The following is a 21,062-nucleotide window of genomic DNA, read 5'->3' as shown; positions in this document are numbered from 1 at the left end:
TTTGAGGGGAGGAGGCATACACCTGTGATGCCAACACAGAATGCTAAGAAATGTGAGATCAGTTTAGAGCCTTCAGCCCAGCACAAAAGCACATAATCTATGTACTTATGGTCTTTTCTACATTAAAAAAAACTCAAGGATCAATATTATTCTTTGAAGCGGCAGATTAGGTCCCACCAACTACATTTTTGCATCTACAGACATATTTAAAGTATCCACACAGAGAAGGTCAAATATCGTAGTCACAACATCTAATCTGCTGTTAGGGTTAATTTACTAGCATGGTCATAAAGCCAATTAGTAGGTAAGGCAAAAAACAAAAAACAAAAAACAAAAAACAAAACAGCATTAGGTAGTATAGGAGGTAACACCATCTTAGCACATGCAACGCATAAGATAGCAACATAGGCTATTGATATCCACGGTGTATAATGTATACTAGTATGTTCGTATTCTCTAATTATGATATCCACCTTGTATAATGTATACTAGTATGTTCATATTCTCTAATTATGTTTTCCTTGTGTGAGACATACAAATATACACCAAAAGCACAATTTAAGCCATCTAGACTGAAGTGTGTGGTTTCAGTTTAGTCAGTGCTAATAACTTAATCCACTTCTAATGCAATTTTCAATGAATACTGGGGCATTTACTGGAGGATGAATTAACATGATATAAATCCAGGACTCCAAACTGCTAGATTTCAGCTTAATTAGACTTTCTCTCCTGCTTGAAATGGTGAATTGTTTTCTCTATCTTCAGTTTGAATATGCTCGGATAGATTTTTAAGCATGCTGATATCAGAAAATTCCTAATTTCCTTTTACAAATTCATGAAAGAAATGAGTGACCTAGAACAAGGATCTTGTAAAATTTCTCAGGGGGTAAGATACGGCAAGAAAATGACTTCAGTTTTGAAGCACATGGTTATTGTGGCATTTAGTTATCTGGGGCTAAATTATTAGCATGCAAATTTGTGCTCTCACCCACACCACACCTAAAGAGTAGAGTATTGATTTAGTCTGCAGAAGACCATAGAACTCTGTGTCAGTAGCCTTCAGCCAAGAGTAAAGGTAGTTTAATTGCTAATGGCACAAAAATCAAGAGAGGCATCCAGAGGGACTGAGGATCAGAGAGAAGGCTAAGAAGCCCTTCTTTATGCTTCTGAGACCCTAAGGAAGGTCAATGCAGGGCCTGCCTCATGGAAGCACCAAGAGTGTGTCCCAAAGCAGAGCAGAAAGAAGTTCCAGATTATTCTTTTCCCATTGGTCAGGAGTTGTTCACCACACAAACACTCCACTTTTATAAAGAAGTCATTTCAAGCTTTAGACTTTATTTACAACAATTTTCATATTTTTTTTACTTAGAAAATAATTTATATTTTTCCATCATTTAACATACAAAGAGTAGGCCTGAGTCTCGCGCCTTTTGCACAGCTTTTACCTTCAAGAAAATTCTCTGGGAAAGAAAGGCCAGAGGACACAGGGAAATTGCAAATATCTACAGCTACTAAACAGTCTGCAGGGCATTCCCTTCCTTCTCCTTAGCTTTACTGGGACTGCAGTGATTAATGCTCATTCTGGAGCAAAACCCAAACAGAACAGGGTTCAACAATAGAGGAAGGCAGATACTTTTTCAAACAGGAGGCAATTCTCTTAATGCCAGGAGATGACAACATACTGACTACCAAGTACATGTCCTACTGAGAACAAAACCAGGTCTTACATAAAATGAGTACATTTTTTTCTTACTGTTAAGTAAAACAGGAAAAGGGTTCTTTCTACTAAGGAAATGCTACTCAAAAGGTCAGCTGGCTTTGATCACCATAAAGACATTCAATTATAATGTTGAAAATACCATGGATAACATGCAGAACGTACTTAGGCTTTTACTCTGCAGAGAGCAGCTGGTTCCCAATTTCCCCTACCATTGACATATTATGGCTATCGCTAAAACTATCTTTTCCCTAAGTGGGTAGAGACCTCTCCACTGGGAGACCTGAGTTTACCGAATGGCACCTTTATAGGCTCATATAAAACTGTAGTAAGTCACATCAAACACATTGGCACCACAGGAAGTTAACTCTGAAGTTGGAGGTGAATACAGTAATATTGCTGTCACCAAGAAGGTGGACAACATCATTCATGGAAAATACTTTTGATGTCATTTGATACAATTTGAGAATTATTAGGTGGCTCTTTAGGTCACACACTTGGTGGATTCCCCCCCTTCCCTTCAGTTTGCTGTCTTTTGGTTTGAGTAGAACAACAACTTGTTTGTTGAGGGAAAAAAATGAATCTGCCTGGATGAATGAGCACGATTCTAGAACAGAAAGTTTCTAATGCTTTGTTCATTATCCTGTTACTTCATGTACTTTAAAACAAGAAAAACTAGGCAGTTTTCTGAGACCCTCATGATGTAACCAGCCTGACTCCTACTCAGATTCTGCAGCTTTATTCACACTTCCAATATAAACACTCATAATGGATATGCTGATGCCCTCACTCCATACCTAGCTCGTTTGACTATTTATACTTGTGTTACAGACATGCGCCCACTTGAAGATGTGGATGAGCTACTCAGTGAAGGGTATATGAATGTAGGTGCTTTGTCTATCATTTTTATTGCAGGTCAAGGGTTACATTTTTTTTAATCCTCACTTAAGAAGAATTCTTGCTTCAGAATAGATTTACGAACAGAGACACATGGGCAACATGAATAAAGAAAAAACATTCTGGATCTGCTAACTGCTGAAGTCCTGGTATTAACTCAGTAACACAGAGAGACACATTCTAATTGTTTGGGTGAGGCCTGAATCCTTCCAATCCTCTTTGCATTGTCCTCTGAACTAAAAAAAATCTGCCCTGAAATATTTGGTTTTTTATTTCATTTTTGCCTATTATGGAGAAAAAATGCTGTGAATTATCAGAAAATGATGCTTTTGAAGGGAAGGGTGCATAACTAAGGGATTTTTAATGTAAATAATCATTTACATTTTTGGGATGGGAGACAAAGGGATTTTTAATGTAAATAATCAAGGATGTGAAAAGGTAGAAATCTATGCACAGTTCTCAAAGGCTATGACTAGAGTTCTACGAACACAGTACTGAACTAGAAACTACAAGCAACAGAGTTTAGGAAAAATGCTAACAATTTGTTTAAGAAAGGCTTTCATCAGGCTGGGAAAGACTTCAAATTAATTCAGATGCTATCTTTTCAATGCCTTAATTTAACAGCAAACAACTCTATCAGATTATGAATCAAACTAGAGTAGGCAGATGGCTGGGGCTCTCAAACTCCACAGTAAACCATCACCCAGCTACTGTGCTTGGAGATAGCTACAATGTATAAAAAATGGTGATTAAAATATAACTATAAAATGTTTCCCTTTCCCCATTTTTTCTTTAAAAAAACTTTGCTATCTACAGAAACAAAAAAAATTATTTATATTTACATCATGGTAACTAGTCATGACATATGTAATAATACCCAATAAAATATTGAAAGTGAGTATCAACTTTTTAAATAGAGGTTTGGCTCACAGCATAAACAAGTGTAGAAAACAAACAAAATAACACAAATACCTTCCAATAGCCTATCCTCAAAGAATAACCCCCCACCCATCTTACTTTCAAAAAGGAGCATGACCATGGGCCAGGCTGCGAAGCCATGCTATGCCTTCACACAGTGTATGGAAGACCATAAGGGGGTGTCAGAGCAAACAGTCTTCAACAGTTGCCACGGGGCAGCTTTCCCCAGGCCAACTTCCAAACGCTAAGTTGACATTTTGCCTTCATCACTTTGTCACAGAACCCATGGTGAATTTGTTGACTTTTTTCTTTATGATATCATGTCTTAGAAGACATGGGGTATCATTGCTATAGAAACTTTCCCAGTGCCCTGTTAGAACTCTTACCTGATGAAGAGCTGACTCTAGCTCCTCTTGGGTGTCCACCAGTAAAGAATACCATCCCCTTCCATGGTGATTGATCCAGGTGAGTGACATGTGCCCCATATACATTCATTAAGTAAGGGTAGACCAGAAAGCCTTAGTCTTCTGAATGTGAGGCTGGTGGTAGAGTGCCCCCAAGTGGCAGGCAGCAGTGGTACCAATCATATGGCCCAGACAAACCCTCCCTCAGCTAAGGAACCTTCTTAGAAGCTAAAGGGGGCGGGAGCTACCATTCATTCAGACACTGCAGAAAGGATTTCCTTCTGTGTGTTCCCATGTACTTCATCACCCACTACAGATATTCTACGAACAACTAAAGTCATAAACATCTCCCTTTCCTCATGCACACACATGTACAAGACTACACCCTTTCTCTTCCCCCTCTCTCTCATTCACACACACACACACACACACACACACACACACACACTCACATACACACAGTTGGCAGTATGCATTAGAATTCCAATAATATTCTGGAATGTTCACCCCTCAGCAGGGAGAACAAAAGGTGCCCAGTCTGGAGCCTACATCTGTTTCCTCTCTAAGCTGCACGTTTCCTCATGAGTTCTTGCTCTTTATGATTGCTTATGTCACAGTGACCTCTATATATCTTAATATGACTGTTACTACCTTGTGGAGTCAGGCATCCTGGCTCTCAGTGTGCATGTGTGTAAGTGTGAATATGAGTCTTACATGAGCCTATGTGGGAATTTATACACACACATATAATTTCTTTCTTATAAAACAATCTTTAGACGCTGGTGTCGCAAAGTGAAAAAGCTTCTTTGAGCTAGAGTCTTCAGCGCTGTCCCTCACTGTAAAAATAAACACACAAAATGTGAAGATTTCCCGAAACACTTTAGCCATTTGCCCATCTTCTGGTAATCTACAGTGTTGTGTCTAAGTGTTGTGCTGGCTTAGAAAGTGTCTGAGACGAGTCATTCTATCTGCAAACACAGCTTGCTCTACCCATGGTCACAGGTCTGGCTGTGGAGCCAGGGTCTCCTCTGCTCTTGGCTTCCCCTTCTCTTCCTCTTCCTCCTTGATAGCCTGGATCTGCTCCGAGGAATGCTGCAGAGGGGCCTGGTCCAGGGATTGGTTCTCTGTGCCTGATAAACTCTGTTCCTCTTCAATCACTTTCTTCCACATCATGTGGTTCTGCAGAAGGTGCTGAGTTATTTGGCAGTAGATTCTCCTTCTTTTGAAACTTTTCTTTCCTGAAAAATATAAATCATCAGACCTATTTGTGAGCTATCTATGTGAAGGTTATTGTTTTTCATATTATAAATAGAAATTAAATATCAAAGAGACATCTGTCTGTCTTTCTGTTTACCTATCTCAGTTGCTTTACATATGCTAACAGTGCCGTTTTTAAAAATGGAAAAGGGAAGGAACATGACAATAAGCTATTACTGAGGGATAAATGTAAATAATATTTCATATTTAATAATTTCCATACTAGGCCCTACTTGTATTTTTTCATTAAGAATATCTGGGATATGTATAGTATAAATACACCTGTATATGTGGAGGTGCCTATAGGGAGATTAGAGGTTTGAATCACAAGCCTTTCAGAGTTCAGAGTGATAACCTTTATAACATGAACCCCCACAACACAAGCCTTTCTCTCTCACTTTCCACCTTCATCCCATTGAACTTGGAGCTTGCCAATGGTCACAAGATGTGCCAAGTGTGCTAAATCTCTTGAGGCCCATATATAGACACTTTTGTGGAAGGGCTAGTGAGTATTTAGCCAGTTTTATGATAAGGGGAGCAGAAATTCCTTGCACAAAAGAATAAGATCTATTGTTAAAATTGCAGAAATGAATTCAATTGAATTATTTTGAATTGTTTTTGAACCACATAGAAACAAAAATATTAAATTCAATAAATTCTGGGAAACAGTAACAGAGTCATAAGACAGATTTAAATTCTTTATTACTCTAGTCATCATTTGTTCATGAGCTGTATTCATCAATCAATATTGGCCAATTGGCAAGTGCTTTCATGGTTCCTATGTACTTTAAACAAAGACCGATTAACTTCAGAGTTTTGTTTCAAGGTGCTCACAGTCCACACATGCAAGAGACAGAAACTGAGTAAGTATGCTGTTTTAGCAAAGAAGTAGCACTTGTGACAAAGTCAGCATTATGGTTAGTGTTAATTTTCAACTTGACCGAAATTTGAATCACCTGGAAGATTGGCCTTTGGGCATTTCTGCAGGGTTGGGTGGGGTGGGAAGCCTCAACCACTATGGGTGGCACCATTCCTTAAGTAGGAGTCTTGGAATGAGTATGACAGGAGATAGTGAGCAGAACACTAGCATGCAAGCACTGAGTCATTGCTCTCTAATTCTTGGCTGTGGATGCAATGTGACCAGCTCCCTATAGAGCTTGGCATTGTGGCTTTCTCACAATGATGAGCTGTAACCTCCAATTATGAGATAAAATGGTGTTTCTCCCTGAGTCTTTGGTCAGAGTATTTTATAACAGCAATGAGGAAGTAACCAAGATACTGTTGCTCTTAGCTTGACTGAATTTTAAGGAGGGGACCTACCCTGACTCCTACCTCCACATCCTGATCTCCCTCCTCTCAGAACTTTCACTTTAGAAAGCTTCTGATTGGAAATCAGTTCTCTGGTCCTTTGCGATATAGATAAATGTTCTAGCCTGAGGACCATCCCTTTGCAAGGTGATCAGAGAGAAAAATGGTACCAATATAGTGATGTGACCATATATCCAATGTGTGCATTAGAGCTCTAGTTCTGTACTCCTAAAATGGTGTTAGAAATCTAATGTTAAATGGCCTAACCAAGGCAGAATTTAAACAAAAATGAAGGTGTGTGTGTGTGTGTGTGTGTGTGTGTGTGTGTGTGTAGAGGAGTAAGAGATGTGAAGGGAAGGAAAGAAAAGAGCATGAAAGGATACAAGGAAGAAAGAAGCAGCTGCCGATGATTATCCATTGGGGGGGGGAGGGGGGAGAAAAATGAGGGAGGGGTGCTGTCCTAGCTGGCCAGAAGCTTCTAGGCAATTTTCTGTTCTCAACCATCCATTTCTTAGTCTGTGTGCTGAGATTATAAATGCCAAACCTCACCACCACCACACCTAGTCTTTCCCCATAAGGGTTCTGGGAGCAGTCTCCTGCAGGGAGCTTTTATATGCTAGGCCATCCTAACCCTAATTTGGTGCTTTAATTTGTTTATTTGATAAAGGTGGCCTAGTCTGGCTTGCTGCTAGAGCATAGGTAATAACTCAGACAACAAGATACTTCCTCAAAACAACAGCAACAACAATCACTTAAATTTCTCATGGCTAATCTTGCTAATTTGACAAGACCTAGAATCAGCAAGAGAAGCAAAGCTCTGGGCATATCAGTGAGGGAGCTTCCAGATTAGGTTGAGGTAGAAAAATCCCTCCTAAAAGTGGGTGGTACCACCCTGTGGGTGGGGCCCCAGACTGAATAAAAAGGAGGAAGCTATCAGGGGTCCAGCATTTGAAGGGCTCTATGGTCTGATGCCATGTGACCCACCTCTTCAAGCTCTTCTGCTGTGCCTTCGCACCATGTGGACGAGAATCTCTTTGTAAACTTAAGTAGACCCTTAGCCTTGAGTTGATTTTGGGGGGTTGGGGGCAGGGAGAAAAGTAACACAATATCCTACCCCAGTAAAGGAAGTACATGAGTGCACATTATTTTTAAAAGTAAATGAAATTTTTTTTCCTTGCAAAGCCATCTACGCCAGTTCTGTTGTGGTGGTAAAGCATGACTTTAACTGTCATGAATGTAAATGATTCATTTTTATTTATACATATGTATGTAAGCCCGCTTGAGTGTATGTGCACTACCTGTGGAGACAGGGCCTGCAGAAGCAAGAAGAGGGCATTAGATTTCCTGAAACTGAAGTTACAAACAGTCCTTGCTTGCCTTGCCTTGTAGGTGCTAGGAACTGATCTTTGCTAGAACCTTGAATGCCTTTTTTTTTTTTTTTTTTTTTTTTTTTTTTTTAGCTCCTGGGTATTCTTTTTGCTCAGAAGTTGATTTGATCATAATCACAGGAAACCCTCTACTGCCCACAGTGTGAACACATATTCAGGGAAGAACATAACAAAAGTCCCATTTCCCCATTTCCGCCCTCCCCCCCCTTTTGGGGCAGGCCCCAGGAGAGCAGCTGTTCTCTTAGATGGCTGCTGAACCATTAGCAATAAACCTCTCTGGAATTATGCTGAACCAAGTGACGTGGAAGAAAGTTTGTACCAAATAAATTTGCGTAGATTGGAATCTGCAGGTGGTCTGAAGCTAGCCAGTGTTGGGAGCCAGATTATTCAGTGCTGGAACCTTTTGAAAAGAGAACAAAGCGCCTTTCCTAGCTCGGATTCAAAGCACAGCTTCTTACTTCATTAGAAACCTCTTAGCTCGCCCCAGGAACCTTTCAGATTTAATTATGAAGTGGGATAAAAGCCCCTCCCACTGGACATCACACTGCAGCATTTTACTCTGTTTCCAGGGAGACCTCCAAGTATTACAAACTGCATAACTCACTCACCAGTATCTATTTAATATTTTTCCCCTGAAATCTAAGAACAGGCTGAACCAAAGTAAACATCTCGGGCAATATGAGTTCTGCAATGAAAATTACAAAGACCTCAAAAGCAATGGAGTTAAAGGCAAAGAAACCCTGGTTCCTTCGCTGATTCTACTACCATGTCATGCTGCTTATCAATCTTATTTTCTCACTTATTAAGATGAGGAGGTGTGTCACTAAATGTTACGACTCTATTACATGGCTAGTGTTTAAATCTGCTAATACCGCTCCACCTTTATCATTTTGGGAGCCACAAAGGTGCTTCAAAGTCAGAACTTTAGGGAGCCTGAGAGATGGACCAGAGAGGGTAAAGTGCTTGCTGCACAAGCACAGGGGAGCCTGGCTTGACCTCCAGCATCCATGTGAGAAGCTGAGCATGCTCATATGCATCTTGTGAAGTGCCACTGTAGTCACAGATTTGGGGAGGTGGATGCAGGTGGGTCCCTGGAGCTCACTGGCTCTGGAGCCTAGCCATATAAAAGAAAACCCTACTTCAAAAAATGCTAGTCCAGTATTTGGACCAAGCATCCCCTACTCAAGCTTAGATGAACAAGCTAAGCCTGTTAAATAATGGTCTTGGTACAATTCCTTCAATCCCCCGTGCCTAGGTGTGTACATTACTAATGTTTTTTGAGTTTAAATGGCAATCCATCAAGACTCTTGAAAACAACGCATTTCCAATGCTCAGTTGACAAACCTTTTATGATATTCCGTGGGAGAACCGTCTCTCCACACGCATAGCAGAAGGCTGGCTGACTGAATTTGAGGAAATAAAGCACAGAGAAAACTAAAAGATGAATAAAGAACTCTTGAATCTCAAATCTCAGATTCTAGGTCTGAATCCCAAAATCAATAATTTCCTTTCATACACATTGGAGAAATAGATTGGCAATAGAGCATTAAAAGAATACACATGGAATACAATCTCTGATAAGTGGATATTAATTAGCCCAGAAACCCTGAATACCCAAGGCACAAATCACATAACAAATAACTCCCATGAAGAAGTATGGAGAAGGTCCTGATCCTGGAAAGGATTGATCTAGCATTGCAGGGGAATATAAGGACAGAGAAAAAAAGGAGAGAGGTGATTGGAGAATGGATGGAGAGAAGAAGGTTTATGGGATATATGGGGAGAGGGGATCTGGGAAAGGGAAAATCATTTGGAATAAACAAAGAATATAGAAAATAAAAATATTTAAAAAAAAAAAAAAGAAAAACCAAATTTTCATTTTTCCCCGGATTCTATTCAAAAGCTAATGGGCTGGGGAGGTGGCTCAGTGGGTAAGCACTTGGTGTGAGGGTGTGAGCATTGGCGATTGGTTCCCATCGTCCACTTAAAGCTGATTTGGTACCAGAGCATCCATATTCTCGGTGCTCCTATAGATAGCAGGAGGTATAGGGGAGAGGAGAGTCTGTGGAGGCTCATTAACCAGCGAGCCTGCATTAGGCATCAATAAAGAGAAGGAGACTGGTAAACACAGTGGAAGGGGAGGAACAACACCAAACCCTGTCACCTGACTTTCCATACATGCCTTCAGGCATAGACACACACACACACACACACACACACACACACACACATAAAGAAAAAGATCAAGAAATGCTAACAAGTAGGACAGAAGACACAGAATCTAGCCTAAACCCAGTGCTCTAAGGTTCTGTCAAGAAAGAATAGAGATAACAGCCAGTTGTTTATTTCTGCTAGGGTGTACTAAAAATCAGGGTATATCTTTATCATTTGTAGCATCTATATTGCCTCTACCCCTACCCACCCCTACACATCTATAATCAGAATGGACCATGCCAGGTTAGAGAGCCTCCCTACTCCATGATAGACATGAACCAAGTCTTGCATTTTCCTGTGATCAAAATAGACAAGAAAATGGCCAGTGTATCTCTCCTTGGTAGCACTAACCAAGAACTTGGAAAATACTAAGGTTTTGCTTTGTCCATCTGTTCAAGTAGATAGTACACATATGTTCATAGAATCACAGGAATGCAATATCTAATGCCACTTCAGGGGTTGTTAGATTTTACAAATTATATTATTAGTCACTGTGTTTTGTTGTAAGGGATACAGGGTAGTGTACCTAAAGGCATGATGGAGTCTTAATTTTAAAGTCACTTGAGTCACTTGGATTACTGGTTGCACGATAGACCCAAAGCCAGAAATGGCGCATTGGTGAACTGTCATTATTAGCTTGCTGTAACTCAGGATCACCGGAGAAGAAAGTTTGGCTGAGGAGCTGTAGCTCAGGTTGGCTGTGGGCCTATCTGTAAATGATGGTCTTAACTGTTAATTGAAGTGGGAAGAAGCATCCTAGTAGCAGGTGACTTCATCTCACGGGCTAGCCCTGAACTGGGAGTGAACATGGTGAGCAAGTAAGGATCCTTATACTTCTCTCTGTGCTTCCTGTGAAAGCGATGTGATCATTGGCTTCAAGTGCCTGCCATTGGACTGTAAGCTGGAATTGTGAGTCAAATAAACTTTCTTTCCCTAAGTGGCTTCTTGTCAGTGTATTTGTTACAGCTACAAGAATGAAACTGTGACAGACTCTCATCACGACACCACTGACACTACCCTAAAGAAGTCAGAGTTACCAAGCATTCAGACCAGTTCACAGTCAAAGTATCCTTCTCTCTACCCAAAATGCCCCAGAACATTTCCCCAAGCAACATAGCTAAAATGTGAGTTGAATCTACTAACTGTTCTGATTACATCACCTCTGCTTCTCATCTTAGTGGAAAAGGCCAGGTTCCCAATGTTACCTACAGAGCCCTATCTGCCACCCTACCACCTGGCTCCGCATGGCTTCTCCCATGATTCCTCTCCTTGTCCTTTATGTCAGCCACCCTGACTCCCCCACTCAACATCCACTGCAGAATCTTGAAGCTGCTCATTGTCTCAAAATCAATTTCCACATAGATTCCCATGGAACACTCTCTCCTTCTTTATGGGCCTTTTAAACATACTATTTTTTCTTTCTCCCTTGATAGATTATTTAAAAATTCTCTGCAATATATTGTATCTCCTCAAAAAATAAGACAAACTAACAAAGAACAAATCCCCAAACAAAACAAATCTATGGTATCCATCACTACCTAGACTATCACAGACACTCTGCTTTGCCTTGCTGTGTCTCTGTAGCTCCACTAGAATGTACATTGAAAAGGACAAGGACTGACTCACTTTTTTCCCTACATGGCTACCAGGAAGAAAACCCAGGCACTGGGGATGTGTGCAGTGAGCAGTTGTTAGGTAAAAAACTAAACTCTTCTTATCTGTTACCATGCCCAACACAGCCATGAAAAAAAGACAGCAATGGTAACCCAGATTTCTGCATCATTAAGAAATTCTGAAGTTATTTGTCAACTCTATTTCATGGTGAGAGCATCCGCTTACATGATGCCCAGATGCCATAAATCCCATCTCCTGCTGTCTCCATTATACCAGAGAAGGTGGCTATGCAGTGCCTAAGCTGGCAAATGACAGCTGGACTTGGAGTATGTCATTTATGAGAAGCATAACATCCCTCTAACTCCAAAGTAGGAAACCAGCCCTGGAGGATTGCATCAGAACTGGGTTTCATGCTTACTGGGAGCTGTGCTGCTTTCACAGGTTTCTTCCTCTTGTGGCGTTTCAGCCTCTTCCTCCTCTTCTTCTGGGTCATCAGTATCTCCGGAATCATCATTGTCATCCACCCACTTTCCAGGCATGAGACCCGCGGAGTCATAGGAATGGCAGAGAGGACCCACGATGTGTGAGATAAAGGATTCCTGAAGATTGGCCAGCTGCGGGGCAGACCGGTCCATAAAGGGGCTTATGGGTAAACCGAGGCTGGCTTCTTCATCACCCTAGAAATAGAGATTCACAAAGGTAAATGACAGAGGAGTATAACATTAGGCAAGTCAGCACTCCCTGGAATCTAACAGGAGGCTACACTGTAACGCAGATATAGTCACATAAAAGTTCCTTGACATCACTGATGAGAGGTACTTCCCTGAAGGCTAAGACACCCAGAAGAAGACTTTGCCCCTTGGTTTGGATAACTGTGCAGCCTTGAATTTTTGGTTCACATTCGCAGGTACACTTAGTGAGATTACAGACGTGCACCACAACACCACCAGTGCTATGGTTTGAGTGGAAGCCTTCCTGTATACTAGACAAGCACGCCACTAACTGAGCCTTGTCCCTATGATGTTTGACTTTTGCTTCAACTACTAGAAAGCATAAACCCTTTTCTTGCTCAATTCAAGTTGCTATATTATTCCAGATTTTGTTTGATATATATCTTCCGGTAATTATATGGTTTTAATTTTTTGTAGAAACTTTTGTCTTTATTTGCCAATGATTTATGAGAATAAAAGTAACAGAAGATAAACAAAAGGTTACCTACAAAATTTAAGGGGATTTATAAAATTATAAGCCAGGGTATATGAATTTTCCCTTTTATATTTTTCTGCATTTTAACATTTTAGCATTGGTCAATAATATTACTAAAAAAGGCAATATATTATTTTTAAAGCCATAAATATTTAATTTGTACATGAATGTTGACTACATAAACTTTAAAAGTTTACTCTAATCCTCCTATGGAAGAACCATTCGTTATAAAGTGCCCCACCCTGATGGAGCATCCTGAGCACTAACAATCTTTATTTTCTGCCATTGGTCTGAACTCTATCTCCAGTAACTGGGACAGACTTGTTAGGTGACCCCTTGACCCCTTTCTTCTGAGATCTGACCTCATGTTCCAGCCTCAGCAGTTCCTGCCTCAGTTTCCCTTGCTGGGATTCTAAGCTTGTACCACCATGTCAGTTAACCCCAATGGTCTTTAGGTCACTCCAGAAGAATTTAACATTTCTTATGGAACATCTCTGTGTTAAGTACTTGAGAGAATGTCCCTGCCCAACCTCCACAGCGATGTTCTGACAAACTTATTTTGAAAGTTGTATTTTTTAAAGAGTGCTTTTCAATATCTAATCAAAGCCCTACATCATCTATATTTTCCCCAAAAGTAAACATCTTCACTCTTCACATATCCATTCCCATTTACTTCCATATTCTTCTTAGGAACATTGATCAGACTGTGAATATAATTAGGACAATGTAGGCTTCCATGGGGCTGGTCATCCATGCTTACCAGCATAAAGTGGCTTTACAGAAGGTCTGTTAGTGCTTAATTTCTTGTATCAAATAAAGAGTCTGTGTATCTGTGAGCATATGCCTACACACGTGTAAGTGCACACACACACCTGAACCTTTCTCATGTGCTGCTGTTATTTTGCCCTACCAAAAAAGCAGTCAATTGGTGTGTTTTCTTATACACATCTGAAGGTGCTTTTACTGCAATAAACGAACCTGTAGAAGCTTAGCCTTTAAAGGACATTGATAACATATCATTAGATCACTCTGGTTCACCAGCATCACTCTGCAAAATGCCTTCAGGTAGTTCTACCTCAGTGCTCAGTCATTTAGTTCATTTTCATATATATCATTTTTAAATTCCTGCTGAAACTGTCCTGTGTATATCTGGTACAAGTATAAATATAAGGTGGATTGATCACGCTGCCAAGACTTGAGGGAAGCATTGTTGAACTTGTACACAACAAGGACACACAGCTTGTGATAAATAATGCAGCTCTGCAAGTTACCTGCTCATAAAACTCACTGGCGATGCCCTCCGTCCACCGCAGGTGGAGTTCTTTGCATTTAGCAGGCCCGTTGATGTCAGCCAACTTTATACACATCTGACACACCAGGAGACGATCGTTTTCATTGGTCCAATCTATCCCAACATCATCGTTCACCTGTTTGAGGCACAAAAATAACATTTTCTGTTTCCATGTCTCACTTAAACATGAGAAAGGACAACAGATTTTCATTATCTTCCTGCTCTGTGGGAATCAGAACATCAAACATCAGAATTACAGGTACTGGATCTAATATCATCAGCTTGCATTAAAAAGAAAAGTGATACAACTCATTCAAAATTAAAGTAGTCAATGATAAAGTAATTATTACTTACTGAACTTAAGAAATCTTGTTTAAAGTTAGTACATAGTATCAATTTCTATTAAATAATAAAACTACAATAAGAAGTTTTCTTTTGTATGTGTATGTAAAAATATATATTTAAGCATGTGTGTGAGTGTGCATGTGTGTATACATGTTTGTGCATATGTGTGTGCCTCTATGTATGTCTTTGTTTGCCTGTATATGTGCATGTGTATATGTGTGTACATGTGTAAATGTGTATTGTACATGTGTAAATGTATGTATGTATGTGAACATGTATGTTGTTTTTGTGCATGTATATGTATGTGTACAAGTATGTTGTTTGTTTGCATGTGTATGTATATTTACATGTGTGTAGGTGTGCATGTGTATATGTGTGTATTGCATGAGTGTGCATGTGTATCTGTGGCTTATGTATATCTGTGCCTGTATGTGTGCATGTGTGTACATGTACATGTATGTAGGGCAGGGGCTTCCTCAGGAGCCATCACCTTGTTTTTTGAGACAATATATCTCTGATTAGGCTAGGCTACTGTCCAGTGAGACTCTGAGAGCCTCCTGTGTCTATTTCCCCAGAGCTGAGGCATATTCTATACATGAGTACTACTATGAGTACTACCGTGTTCAGTTTTTTATTTTTATTTTTTAAATGTGGGTTCACAGGGTCAATCTAAGGTCTTCATGTTGACCAAGCAAATACTTCGTCCTGGGGAGAAGCACCAAGTAAGAAACTTTCTTGAATTAATACTTTGGATTTTGTGTTTGAGACATGAAATTTTGCCTCATGATTTCTTTCATCTCTACCACTGTTGGCTAACTCACCTCATACATTGTGGAAAGAATATATCAAACAAGGAGCAGTGACAGCTGGTAGTTTATAGAACAAAGCCTAACACAGACAGTCAAGACCCCAAATTCTTGGGTATCTAGCCTCAGAGTGATGCCTATCAGCCAGCATGTGAATAAATATTTCAACCATTTCTCTGTCATAAAAGCTCATGAAAATAGGGTTTTAATCAATATTCTGATTCTAAGACACCTTTTTAATGAAACCACAAAATGAACGCAGATATAGATCTGGTTACCTTGGCGTTAAATTTGGCCACAAAGTCAAAGTGTTTCTTCAGGTCAGTAGCCAAAATGGCTTCGATGACCAGGAACCGGAAGTGCTTAAATTCCACATGATCGAGGTTAGCTAGGAAGTTATACTCTGGCCGGGACATGAAGAGATTCCAGGCTGCGGCTGCATGATGATTCTCCAGAACAGAACGGTCATTGTATAGCACCGCCTAGGGAGGAAAAGAGGTGGAAAAGAAGCTTCAACTTTTTAAGTTAAAAAGGAATTCACAAAAGTATGGAAGGCTTTAAATTAAACATTTTTATGTGGGCTATGAATAATCATTGTATTATCTTAACTATTGATGCACTGTTATTTTCCTGCATATAAGTTTCTCCCCTTAAAACTTTCTTTTTGCAAATTATTTATATATTTTATTACATTATAAATTTTATATCATATATTTATATTGTATATAGTTTTATATACATATAATATATAAACATAATTATAAGAAAATTTTATATTATATGTTATATAATTATATATACTTATATATTTATACATATTATATATAATTATTTTCTTTAAGAAATATTTTGTTTAGGAAAACTTTGTTTAGGTCAATAAAACTTCATCCTAATGTATAATATAAATGGATGATAAATTCCTTCCAATGAATATCCATGTACTAACAATAAATGCAGCCATGAAAATATTTTGAAAGAATAAGCTTTGCATGCAAAACATCTCCTTATACTCTTAACAGATGAAGGAAAACATGGCTCCCTAGTTTTTTCAGAAGCGGATGTGAGTAAGGTATCTTTGCTTTGATGGGAATATTCACTGTTAGTCATTTGCATTGATTCTCCTCTATGAAGGCAACTGAGAAAAGACCTTTGTACAAAATGAGGTTAAATATCTACTATGAACATCTTGGCACAAACCATGATATCTCTGGAAATTAGCAAGGCCTCTAAAAGTTCTATCTAAGGACTAAGTACAGTTTGGTGTCTACACATCTAGTGCCTCTTACAAGTCGTATTTGTGAAATTAATTTTAATCCAAAAAATGTAGAACCTAAATTATTATCGCATCTGGAAAATCTAAGCCTTTACCTGTGGGGCACTAGTGGCAACGAGGAAAGCATTTGTCCTCCCTGGGTGATCGTAGTCATGCATGGCCGCGGCAACATATAGAGCCATCAACTCTAGGGCTGGAATGTTCCCAGACAGACATCCATATTTGTCGTCTGGCACATGGTATGTTTTTGAAAACACATATCCCATGTGTCCATGTGTAAATCCACTGTCCGAATCTGAGGAGAGGAAACAAAAGTGAAGGCCCTCTTTAAAACTGTGAAGCCAGAATTATCCAATTTGAAAATAGGACATACAAACTGCAAATACAACACACAACTGGAGTTCCTGGCTTTTGTAGGAAGCACAGGCATAGTTCATACACACCAGAGTCGCTTGCTGAGCCATGATCCCCAATCACACTTGGGAGGCCAGGAATCGGCTGCGTCGTGAGATACCACACAGCATGTAAAACATCGGTGGCGTGGATTCTGTTATGATCTGTAATGACGGGAAGAAACAAGCACACAAGAGCCCGTGAACTCTGAGGTCCAAGGACAAAGACTGCCATCTACTGGATACACACTCCGTCCTCACACTTTGACGCTTCAGGGAAGGCCTGCCAGGTTTTTTAGGACAGAGACTTTTGGAAATTCCACATCAGTTCTACAGTGACAAGAAACCACATCTCAGCTTTTATTGTGCATGCTTATTTCTAAAACGGAAAACCCAGTGTCTGGTTCAAGAAGCCAATACATATGGTAACCTCACTGCCTGGTATTTACTTTTCTTTCTCTTTGCTCCCTTACAAGAAAAAAATATGCAAAGAAGAAAGAAAGTCATAGTAGAGCTAAAGCAGTCAGACCAATATTCTCAAAGACCTGAGATTTTAGGATTTGGGTTAGGGTTAGGGTTAGGGTTAGAGGCTTAGGGTTAGAGGGTTAGAGTTAGGGTTAGGGTTAGAGGGTTAGGGATAGAGGGTTAGGGTTAGGGTTAGAGGGTTAGGGTTAGGGTTAGAGGATAGGGTTAGAGGGTTAGGGTTAGGGATAGAGGGTTAGGGTTAGGGTTAGGGTTAGGGTTAGAGGGTTAGAGGGTTAGAGGGTTAGAGGGTTAGGGTTAGGGTTAGGGTTAGAATGGTTAGGGTTAGGGTTAGGGTTAGAAGGGTTAGGGTTAGGGTTAGGGTTAAGGTTAGGGTTAGGGTTAGGTTAGGGTTAGGATTAGGGTTAGAGGATAGGGTTAGAGGGTTAGGGTTAGGGTTAGGGTTAGAGGGTTAGAGGGTTAGAGGGTTAGAGGGTTAGGGTTAGGGTTAGGGTTAGGGTTAGAGGGTTAGAGGGTTAGAGGGTTAGAGGGTTAGAGGGTTAGGGTTAGAATGGTTAGGGTTAGGGTTAGGGTTAGAAGGGTTAGGGTTAGGTTAGGGTTAGGGTTAGGGTTAGGGTTAGGGTTAGGGTTAGAAGGGTTAGGGTTAGGTTAGGGTTAGGGTTAGGGTTAGGGTTAAGGTTAGGGTTAGGTTAGGGTTAGGGTTAGGGTTAGGGTTAGGGTTAGGGTTAGGGTTAGGTTAGGGTTAGGATTAGGGTTAGAGGATAGGGTTAGAGGGTTAGGGTTAGAGGATTAGAGGGTTAGAGGGTTAGGGTTAGGGTTAGGGTTAGAATGGTTAGGGTTAGGGTTAGAAGGGTTAGGGTTAGGGTTAGGTTAGGGTTAGGGTTAGGTTAGGATTATTGTTAGAGGATAGGGTTAGAGGGTTAGGGTTTGAAGGTTAGGGTTAAGGTTAGGGTTAGAGGGTTAGGGTTAGAGGATTAGAGGGTTAGAGGGTTAGGGTTAGGGTTAGAATGGTTAGGGCTAGGGTTAGGTTAGGGTTAGGGTTAATATCATCTCTAATAAATCATATGCTCCTTCTTTACCAACAAACATGCTCAGGTGAAGAGCACAGTCACATCACCAGACATTGCCTAGTCTCCTCTATCATTAGAAATCAGCAGGACTACATCAACCTAACCTCATCAAGCAATCATATATATATAATCACACTTCTAGGGTGTGGTCTACATAGTTTGTTATATCAATTTCTGCTTCATGATGTTTCTTCCATAATCGTTTCCTTTTTATAGCTGCATCTAGATGAACTCAGACTACTCATATGATAGTTAAGTTCCATGCTACCCTTTGCCCTGAATGGTATTACAGGTGCCCTCTGACTAAAGACCCCACCACTGTGATGTGAATAGAGTCCCTTGTCACAGTTCATCTGATTCCATTTTCACATTCCTTCCACAACCTTTAAATATTAACTGCGGATTCCTTTACAGGATCCCATCAGACATAAGTCTTGGGTAGAGTAAGTGCTAAGATAATATGAGCAGTGGATATTTGTACTTGAAATTAAAGCTATGGCAAGCACAGCCTTTATCAGCTTACTCACATTAGTCTAAGTGTCTAACTTCAACACGCAGAAGATATTATTGTTATTTCAAAGCAGTACCACACAAGCAAAAGCTCCCTGCCCTGAGATGTAAATAAATTCCTTTATGGATATGAAGAGGACCTCAAACAGTGCAAGCAGGTGTGTTTATTTGTTTTAACATTCACTTATTTTATGTGTGTACGTATGCCCACACACACAAGCACACCCTGGGGATCAGAGGACAACTTGTGGGGGTCAGTTCTCTCCTTCTACCATTGGCTTTGGGAGATCAAGTCTATAGTTTACAAAAACAAATAAGCCACTCATCTAAAAATGGGAAATAAGAACATAATGTAACAAACTTTGAATTCTGGAAGTTTCTATTTATGCTTTAATACTAGCCCAGTCTTCCCAATGGCCCACAGACAACACAATATTCTAGGTCATAGCAAAGTGGCATGACCACTCATCACAGTATTTCTACACACTGTGGCTTCCAGGTAAATTCAATAAGACCCACTGATTGAAAACAAAAATACCTTTGGAAATAAAACAATAATTTGGAAATCCTGTCTGGATATAATTGTCCTTTAGTTTTCTTGTGACTTCCTTTCTGAAAACGTTTATTTATGTAACTCCTTAATCCTTGTGAGATCACTAACATTTATGTCACTTGCTGGCACCTGACCAGCCTGAGCCCTGGGAAAGTCACATTAAAGTAAGCCAGGCTTATTGCCAGATCCTCCCCCCACCCCCACTATCAACCCCCTTTTCATCTCTCTCTTCCAACTTCCATGACCTCAGCAGCCAGACTTTCCCAAATGACCTAGTATCAGCAAGCACCTCTTCTCTAAGCTGATCAAACTATCTCACCCATGCTTTGCCTGTAATTCTCAGCACATCTAAGTGCCAGCCTGCATTCCTCCTTCTTCATTCCTGCCACACTATGTGTTAATGAATTTTCACATGTGGCTTTTCAGTGGGAGTATCTTAAAATCATCATGCTCTCAAAGCTACCATGTTCCTGTTCTTCAAAGATACTTGCCAATTATTTGTGTCGAAGCATAGATGTTTTTAAATTTTAGCTTTAATTATTTTTGTTGTTTTGGATATTTCTGCTTTTAAGACAGGGTCTCTCTATACATCGTTCAAGCTTGTTTTAAACTCATTATGTGCCCAGGATGGCCTTGCACTTCTGACCTCCTGCCTCAGCATTCAGAGTGCTGAAATTACAGACATATGCATTGTTTAAGTTGTTCTGGGCATTGAATCCTGGACTTCTTACTTGCTAGGCAAATTCTCTACCAACTACACAACACGCCCATCCCTTCATTCCAAGTCTTTGTAACTATAATGACATGAGTTCTTGAAATTCAATATGCCTAAAAGCAGACTTAAAAGAGAAAACATGTTTTAAATGACACCTGTCCAGTAATAGTGTATGAGTTATCAAAGCCAAAATAAAGAACACATTCCTAAGTTGTATTCAAATTAATAGATTGACAGGATTGCTTTTACATCTATCTATTTATTTATTTGAAGCACATATGGATTCCATACTTCCTGTATTTGAGTCTTTGGACATTTCCTTCAGCTTCATACACTCTATCATAAGTACTGTATTTATGTGTAGTGACTGAGTGGATTGAATGTGAAGTGCTAACCTCTTCTTTGTACCATGTCTTCATTATTATAATTATGTCAGTAATCTAAACTGGAATCCTTGACAGTACCCTCATCTTGGGATTTCCTATTTACCTGATTTTTAAAACATTCCCACTACCATTTTTGTATGTTTCTCCCTTTCTATAGCATTAACTAAACCATCATCTTCCAACCCCTCTAAACACTGGCCGATTTAGCTCATCTTTAGAAAACATCAATAGTTCTTGTTTTAGATATTTAACTAGTTGAATACCATGAGAAAAGTTTAAATTCACTCAATAAAAGCAGGTTATAATTTAATGAGA

The 21,062-nt window shown here is 39.8% G+C and overlaps 1 protein-coding gene across 1 annotated transcript in view; it reads right to left on the bottom strand.

Annotated features, from left to right (window-relative positions):
- Nucleotides 1–1,315: 1,315 nt before the first annotated feature.
- The window catches only part of Pde3a (phosphodiesterase 3A), a 260,516-nt gene continuing 240,769 nt past the window's right edge, over nt 1,316–21,062 (bottom strand). The window contains exons 11-16 of the mRNA XM_052175199.1: nt 17,082–17,195; nt 16,734–16,933; nt 15,644–15,847; nt 14,195–14,350; nt 12,136–12,394; nt 1,316–5,174 (exon numbers count right to left, since the gene is read on the bottom strand). Coding sequence (XP_052031159.1) covers nt 4,933–5,174; nt 12,136–12,394; nt 14,195–14,350; nt 15,644–15,847; nt 16,734–16,933; nt 17,082–17,195 — 1,175 coding nt within the window. The 3' untranslated portion in view covers nt 1,316–4,932. The remainder of the gene's footprint in view (nt 5,175–12,135; nt 12,395–14,194; nt 14,351–15,643; nt 15,848–16,733; nt 16,934–17,081; nt 17,196–21,062) is intronic.

Source organism: Apodemus sylvaticus, chromosome 2, assembly GCF_947179515.1.
Source record: "Apodemus sylvaticus chromosome 2, mApoSyl1.1, whole genome shotgun sequence".
NCBI classification, from domain to species: domain Eukaryota; kingdom Metazoa; phylum Chordata; class Mammalia; order Rodentia; family Muridae; genus Apodemus; species Apodemus sylvaticus.
This window is presented reverse-complemented; position numbering and strand designations above follow the sequence as displayed.